Raw genomic sequence first — 8,873 nt, forward strand, 5'->3', positions numbered from 1 at the left:
TGACGGCCATATTGAGGCTATCAGGATGCGCTACCCCTCAATTAGAGCAGCTGTATTCAAAATCTCTGAGCAAAGCATGTCCTTTGCCTGCAGTAGCCAGAGGCTGGTTTTTCAGTGAAGCTAAGCAGGCTTCATCCTGGTCTGTGCTTGGATGGGAGACCAATTGAAAAGGCCAAGGGTGCTGTTGCTGTTGCTTTTATGCCGATCATCAGGGAGTGCTCATCATCTGACATGTATGGGTGCAAAATTCCAAATATAACTATGCAAACTTCAGACTGTAAAAAAAAACGACCTTTTGATCAAGCGGTCCTTGTAAGATGGAGCAACCTTCAGGTGAGGATGTAAACTGGCTTCCTGGTGAACTGTTGTCCTTAATCCCAACCTTAATAATTAACTTGGTCTAGTGTTAAGGATGGTAGCGCATCCTGACGGCAGGTATTGAACTTGTCAGCATGCGCTACCCCTCTGTTGGAGCAGCTTTATTAAGGTACTGACAGCAAAGTATGTCTTTTGCATGCAGTAGCCAGAGTCTGGTTCCTCACTAAAAGCTAAGGAGAACAGAGCCTGGTCTGTACTTGGGTGACTGACCAAAATGAGAAGACCTAGCATGCTGCTGGGGCCAGTTATATTTTGGCCAACCAGCAGTGGGAGCTCAATCCCTGACATGTATGTAGTCAGCTTGACCTATTGTTTAAAATGGTAGTGCATCCTGACGGCCATATTGAGGCTATCAGGATGCGCTACCCCTCAATTAGAGCAGCTGTATTCAAAATGCCTAGAGCAAAGCATGTCCTTTGCTTGCAGTAGCCAGAGGCTGGTTACTCAGTAAAGCTAAGCAGGTCTCATCCTGGTCTGTGCTTGGATGGAAGACCAGTTGGAAGAGGCCTAGGCTGCTGTTGGTGCTGCTTTTATGCCGATCAGCAGGGAGTGCTCATCCCCTACCATGTATGGGTGAAAAATTCCTCATATAACTATGTGAACTTCAGACTGTAAAAATAAACAACCTTTTGATCAAGCAGTCCTTGTAAGATGGAGCGACCTTCAGGTGAGGAAATAAACTGGCTTCCTGGTGAACTGTTGTCCGTAATCCCCACCTTAATAATATAGGTATTTTATGGCTGACCAGCAGGGAGCACTCATTCCCTGACTTGTATGTAGTCAACTTGATCTATTGTTTAAGATGGTAGCGCATCCTGATAGCCTCAATATGGCCGTCAGGATGCGCTACCCCTCTATTAGAGCAGCTGTATTCAACAGTCCAGAGTAAAGCCTGTCCTTTGCCTGCGCTAGCCAGAGGCTGGGTCCTCAGTAAAGCTAAGCAGGCCTCAGCCTGAGCTGTCTTTGGATGGGATTCCTATTAGAAAAGGGCTAGGATGCTGTTGGTGCTGCATTTATGCTGATCAGCAGGGGGCGCTCATCCCTTGACATGTATGGGTGCAAAATTTCTCATATAACTATGCAAACTTCAGACTGTAAAAAGAAACAACCTTTTGATCAAGTGGTTCTTGTAAGACGGAGCAACCTTCAGGTGAGGAAATAAACTGGTTTCCTGGTGTTGGAAACTCAGAAGCGATGACCAGGAGACTCTTGGGTATCTTCAGCAGAGTTCTTTATTGAGAATGCGCTGCAGTCATCAAAAGTCTAACTAAGGCAGTGTTATGTTGTAGTTTATATACATTTAGGGGGCAGTCCCCAAAAATGGAGACAAAGCACCTGGGTGACTACCCTAAACAAAGCATCCAAATGAAGTGTTCAGGTATAGCAAACTGCCACATTTCACTAGTCCTAATCTAATCACCATAACTAGTCAAAGATTGGGGCAGAGGAACCAACAGCTACTGTTGGGTTTGAATCCACCTAAGTCGAGTCCGAGTCAAGTCCGAGTCTTTAACCAATCGAGTCCGAGACGAGTCCGAGTCCAAAATGGGCCAAGTCGGACTCAAGTCTGAGTCCCAAAGGGCCGAGTCCCAGTCAAGTCTGAGTCCAAGGAAACACTACTGTTTGTTAGTATCTTAACATTGTTTTAACTCAGGGGTGCCCAAAATCGGTCCTGGAGGGCCGGGGTCCTACAGAGTTTAGCTCCAGCCCCAATCAGACACACCTGACCCAGCTAATCAAGCTCTTACTAAGCATACTAGAAGCCCCCTGGCAGGTGTGTTGAGGCAAGTTGGAGCTAAACCAAGGACCAGGACCGAGTTTGGGCACCCCTATTTGTAAACTTTTCAACTAGAAAAACGCAATGTCAATTGAAATGTAAGAAAAGCAAACCTCTAGTGGATCTTGCCATTTAGATTTTTGATTTCACGACATCTCATAAGTGTCCATGCTCTGCTTAGCAAACTTAAAGTCATGTAACAGAAGTTTTGGCTGACCTATGCTGACATATTGTATTTCAGAGTGAAACAGGTTTTAGAATGTGATAAATTATAGGGCGGGACTTGACTTTATTCATTGATATAGTAAATGTATAAATTCAAGGGTGGGGGTAAAGGAGTAGGTATCTTGGTGAATGGGACCTTAATCCTTTAACTGTCACTCCCATTTTTGAACACAGACGTAAAAATGCACTATCCAGACTTACATTTTTATAATTCATGAATGAAAACATTTTGCAATATGATTTTGATGTACATTTTCTATGGTAATGCAATGTCTGATTTTAAAATGCCTTTCAAAGGATGAATTTTGAGATGTTAAGTTTTGAACTGATATATGATTTCTAAAGCGTGTTAGGGAAAAAGGCAATGAAGAAAGTCTTTTGTAGGTCAGAACTCATGTGTTGATGTAGATTTTTTAAGCTGCACTCTTGACACATATTAATCTATTACTTTTCCTACATACTTTGTAACACAAAATATGGTAAATATCTATTTAGGAGTCTTAGACCTTTCCGACGATGTATAGTTTATCATGATTAGATTAGGATTTATTTGTAATATGATGAAGTAAACTTCCCACTGAGCGGACAGTGACAGTAAAATGAGCAGAAAATGCACCTCTTTTATTTCTGATTGTGGTTGTGTGTGTTTTGGGTTTTATAAAAAAAAAACTTTCTCGGATGAAAATGAGGCTATGAGGGATAAACCTAGTCTTTACAATGGCACACACTGTGTATAAAGCCCTACATATACTTTCCATAAGTCACAGCAAACTCACACTGTTTTATTTTTGAATGCATTTATAGTTACATTAATTACAATACATTACATTATATAAAGAAAAATTGATGATGTACCATTGAATTATTAGAAAAGCATGCAGACCCAAGGTGGTTTTGGACCCATTAAAACTATTGCTGCAAAGATGTTAGAAAAATTATTTTTCTTTGAAGCTAGAAACTGCAACCATGTTTAAAAAAAATAATAATAATTTTAATGCAGCAAAAACTAATCAACTAATGTAAGTAAAACATTCTCAAGCTTACTGAAGGCAAGTAAACACTCTAAGTAGGCCAGTTACTTACAAACAAAAGGATAAATAAATATATTAATCAAAAATACAAATGAAATAATATTTTTAAAACAGAGAATCTTTTTAAAAAAATTTTTTAGGTAGGTCTATCTAAAGGCTATTACAGAAACAGACTACAGAAATTTCTTAAAGTAATAAATGTTAAAATAAAACACTGCAAAATCTTCACTGTATACATTAAATATGATTCTCATTAAAGTTAATAAGTGATTCAGTCAAGAAAAGTGAGTGATTTTCTTTTTCTTCTTCAGTTGTTTGATTAATATTTATGACGTGGTCGGTATAAAGTAAAAAAGTAGTGCCAAAATGTGCCTCGTCATTGGCAATTCCGAAATGTACACAGCAACGTTATCAAGAACAGGAATGCTCTGCTGTGAGTGATGCGGGCCAAAGGGACAGGCAGGAGAAAACAGAGATAAGTGATGTGAGTCAACTGGTTTGTTGACAGGATCAGATGTAAAATGATCAGATCAATGGTGAGTATTGTAGCAATGGAATGGGTTCAGAACAGTGTTCGAATTGAGGGGAGGCTGGGGACTAGTGAAAATGAAAATGAAAAGATTCGATTGCTGTATTAAATTTAGACCTGGTCACGTTAAATCATATTTTATTTTTACGCGTTTTTACAGCGTTGCACATTATAACCAATCACACAAGACTCTGTTGAGTTTAGAATGGCCAGTCAGAGGCGTTCAGAACAGTCATTGCTGAAACCTGGAGTTTTGTTCAGATTGAACTTGCAAATTCCTTAATCATAAGCAACAAAGTGCAGATGTACGAACTATGTAAGTAAGGGATTTATTTATCATACAGTGTATGGACAGCTTCATTGATTATGAGAGGAGTTATGAGTGCTTAAACACTAGCTAGTGTAATGTATATTTATCATTTCATATAGGTCATATACTGTACTTTTGTCTTTGTTTACTTAAGTGCTAACAACTCAGCAGTATAGCAGCCAGAGGATTAATAATACTGTAAACTAAACTAAATTACAATTACTCAAAATACTGTATGTAAAAGGACATCATTATTACCTACCGTAAAGTTACAGTAGTAATTTAGCAAACAAATGTTATAAGAGATCGTTAAACCATGGTAACCACAAATTAACCATGGTTTTGCTACACTAACCATAGTCTAACCATGAAATTTGTAGTAAAATTATGGTTATGAATTAAAACAGATTGTAATCAATCTGCTAAAAAAACATGGTTTTATAAGTTTAATAAGGGAAAAAAAATGACTTATGATAAAGCAATAACATGTTCAGAATAAGATATTTTTTTCTGTAAAGATATTGTCATAATGTAATTATTATTATACTATTTTTGACATTTAGGCAATTTAGAAAATATAGTTTTACTAAATCTATAGTATTTAAGTAATTGTACGATAAAACAACACATGGTCATAATGTGATACTTTAAATTGAACCAAAATAAAGTTATGTTATTGCAAACAGAATACAATGAGGTGGTTGTTTAGCAAGAAGGTGGAGACAGTTCTGTTCATAACAGTAGATGGCTGATGGGAAAAAGGACAGGTACAAGAAAATTAGTGGGGAAAATGTAAACACACTAGTGAGATGCAGAGAGATATCATGGAAAATGAAGAGACTGCAAAGGAAAATGGAAATGAAGGTGCAGTTCAAGAGATAACCTTTAATGATTTTGTTTAATTATTAGTTTTTTTAGGTTTTAAACCTTTTTTTAAATGTGATGGCCATACAAAAAATAGGTGGTTTCAGAATTTGTTGTTGGTGTATGGGATGACCTGGATGAGTGAGATTTCACTGGCCTGAATTTTTTTCCCCTGTTCTACATGGTGGTTGATCAGGCTTGATACATGCATTAGCTAACAACATTTTAAATGTAAATTATTTTGTATTAATGTGTCAATATGACTTGAGGTCCAGTTACCAGCATGACACTAAAACAGGTAGTAGTAATGGGTAATTTTAACTTAAGTACATGGTCAGAGCTCATACTTCTTTACTTTAACTTGAGTAAAAAAAGTGTAGTCAGTACTTCTACTTTTACCAGAGTATTTTTAAACATGAGCATCTCTACTTCTATTTGAGTGAAGGATGTGTGTACTTTTCCCATCTCTGGTTGATAAACAGGTTTGCATGAGGAAATACAACAGACTGCTGTGTTTACAGTAGAAAGAAAGCCTGTTACATGATATTCTAGTGTTTTAAAGATATACATGCTGTACATTTAAATAGATATTTGCATTACCTGTTGAAACCACACATTTGTAGCCCTGGAAAGAGTTTTATCTCTGCATCATCACTGTCCAAAAAACAAGCAGGCAGGTTCACAGTAATCAACAGTTCTGCAAGGAAACCGTACTGGACGTTTGTTTAACTCTGAATGAATGATGGACTGTCCTGCTGTAGGTGAGGCTTTTATGTCATTCTATTATTTTTTCTAAAGCACAAATATTCATATTAAAATATAATTCAGATAATGTAACCTAAGTGTCTATCCAAAAAATAAAAAATAAAAAAAAAATCCATGGCACCCATGTAAAGTGCCTTTGTAGATCGAAAAACTCATGTACTCATGTTTGTATGTGTTTGTATCTACAGCACCTGAGTCTGTCTTTTCTTTCATGGTATTTCTGTTCGTGCCAGTACAAGTTCATATGCAGCAAAGTAAGTCAATGCCATCTAATTGAAAGAGAAGAGATAAGGAAGCATTAGTATTATAATAATTATGTAAACAAAAAGGTTTTAAAGTGTGATTGTTTATATTTTCTGTTTTCAGGATATTATATAAAATTGCCTACACGAATAACAGCACTGAGCGGCTCTTGTATGCAGATACCTTGTACATTTGACGCACCAGAGGACATACTGAAAAACACAAATACTATATTTGGCTGTTGGATAAAGAAGAACCCTGCCGTTTTTAATCCAGATGGTTTAGTGGTTTTTAATGGAAGTACAAACATCACAAAAGGATTTAATCATATAGAAATACTTGGAAATCTTAGTCAGCGTGAATGTACCACTGTTTTCTATAATGTCATGAACAATCACACAGACAATTACTACTTTATGGTGGAAATGAAGAATCCAGAGGATTGGAAACTCACATATGCTAAGAGGCCTGTCTACATTTCTGTCTCCAGTAAGTGGGGTCTTCACTGTAAAATAAACATTTATTAATCAGTGTTTTTGATTGAATCAGTTCTGTACATAAGTCAATCAATTTTTACCATTTGGTGTAATTATCTAACATGCAGATAAATTACATTTAATTTACACTTTTACAATTACAGTTTTTACCTTTAATTTAATAGTGTTTTATATAATGTACTATTTGCCCTGTAGATGTACCGGAGCTTCCCATCCTTACACCCACTCATCTGCAACCAGTGATGGAGAAAAGTACAGTCAATCTGAGCTGTTCTGCTAAAGCCCCCTGCCCCAAACAACCTCCTACAATATCCTGGTCTAACATCCCAGAATCTGCAAACATTACAACATGGATACAGGAGAAACCTGATAAAACCCAGTCAGTGTTTTCACATGTGACCTTTAAAGCTTCACATACTGATCACAGGAAGAACATCTCCTGCACTGCTACATATCCAAGAAATATATCTAATGACTCAACTGTGGAGACCACTGTGATGCTACAAGTCCTGTGTAAGACTTTTGGAGTCTTTTTGCTTTTGCATAAGTGTTATGTTCAGATGTCTAGCACATACATCACAGAGACGTCTATTTGATCTCTGCATTTATATCTGCAAGACATTTTTTTTAAATGTTTGCTCATCTACAATGTGTTTCTAAGAGTTTACTTTTAGATGTCAAATAGATGTTTAGAAGATGTCTTTAAGATGTTCATGATTTAGAATATATGTAAAACTGACAGCTTCAAGATGTCCATCAGATGTCTGTACATAACAGATGCTTTCCAGATGAAGCAATCCTTAGCATGCGTGTACATCTTGAGTCTAGTTTGCCTTACAGATGTTTCTATTTTGCCTTAAAGTTTCTCCAAAAGAAACTCACATCACCATCGATCCATCCAATTCAGTCCCTGTTGGCACTAATGTGACTTTGACCTGCAAAAGCAAAGCCAGTCCAAATGAAATAAACTACACTTGGTACAAACATGGACAGGAGAAAGAGCTGGATTTTGGAGAACAACGGACCTTCAATGTAGATAGAAGAAGTGGAGGCTGGTACTTCTGCACAGCAAAGAACATACATGGTAATCAGACGTCAGAAGAGATCCAGCTTATTGTGGCAGGTGAGTTTAATACAGACAAATAAATACTATTACTCTGTAGTCTACAGATACTAAAAATGAACATCATCATGGTCATCATGGGTAGCTCCAGTTTAATGACTGTTTTTTTTTTTTTTTAACACAGCACAGTCTACTAAACCAACCAATTTTGCTTAATGTTTAATCTAGAATCACTGATCATCACAGAGTTATTGATCATTGGCTGTGTAGGAGGAATTTCAGCATTTTTGTTCATCTTTGTTCTGGTAATACTTTTTCGAAGGTAAGTACAGTTAAAAGGGGATTTTTGAATCTTCATGTTCCTAATCATTGTTATGGAGCAAAAAGCCTTCAGAACATCATTTAACTATGCAACATATATTAAATGTGGTGTTCACAATATGGTGATCTGGTTTTTATTATATGGTCTTCTGTGTTTTCTATTAATACAGATTGAGAAAAGTAAAGGCATCTATTATTAGGGAAACTGACGTCTCAGATCAGGTATGTTTCTAATAGGAAGTGCCATAACAAGCAGATATTAATACTCTGTGCATTTTACTGAAATGGTTTATTATGTACAAAACCAAAAACCAAAGACAATAGATCCAAAGAAATGGTCATGTATTATTATTTTTTTTTTCTTTCAGGGTCAGGAAAAACATGTGCAGGTCAACTCTGTTTATGTTAATAGTGTTTTTTTGATGGGTGAAGAGCTAGAGATGCCAAAGGATGAGAATGACATTAACTACTATGAGGAGATTGACTTCTCATCTGCTCAAACCAAAAGCACCACAGAGAAGATCTCAGGACAAGAGATGATATATGCCAATGATATAGTCTGTGGTTCAGGGAAGGATTAGTTTACACTGGAATAAACTTGTGTCATATGTGCATTGTCATCCAATATATATATATATATATATATATATATACTGTATATATATATATATATATATATATATATATATATATATATATATATATATATATATATATATATAAGTAATTAAATAAGTAACTTAATACATTAAATAGGTATTAAGTTATGGTATATGTCATAGAACTGATTTATCAGGAACATTCTTCATTCATCTTTCAGAGGACATTTTTTTTCTGTATAGTGATTCCAGAGTCTTCAAGTTGGGTATT

The 8,873-nt window shown here is 36.3% G+C and overlaps 1 protein-coding gene and 1 long non-coding RNA gene across 2 annotated transcripts; both read left to right on the top strand.

Annotated features, from left to right (window-relative positions):
* The first annotated feature begins 5,817 nt into the window (after positions 1 to 5,817).
* On the top strand, positions 5,818 to 6,392 carry LOC127160847 (uncharacterized). The gene is made up of 3 exons (XR_007826865.1): positions 5,818 to 5,875; positions 6,068 to 6,133; positions 6,246 to 6,392. It is a non-coding gene; the product is annotated as an uncharacterized LOC127160847 (long non-coding RNA).
* A 538-nt stretch (positions 6,393 to 6,930) lies between these two features.
* LOC127160851 (B-cell receptor CD22) lies at positions 6,931 to 8,560 on the top strand (the record flags this gene model as incomplete). The annotated part of the gene is made up of 5 exons (XM_051103500.1): positions 6,931 to 7,132; positions 7,482 to 7,742; positions 7,911 to 8,004; positions 8,174 to 8,225; positions 8,372 to 8,560. Coding segments are annotated over exons 1-5 (612 nt in total), but the record flags the coding sequence as incomplete, so codon positions are not given.
* Positions 8,561 to 8,873: the final 313 nt, after the last annotated feature.

This window comes from Labeo rohita, unplaced genomic scaffold, assembly GCF_022985175.1.
Source record: "Labeo rohita strain BAU-BD-2019 unplaced genomic scaffold, IGBB_LRoh.1.0 scaffold_473, whole genome shotgun sequence".
NCBI lineage: Eukaryota > Metazoa > Chordata > Actinopteri > Cypriniformes > Cyprinidae > Labeo > Labeo rohita.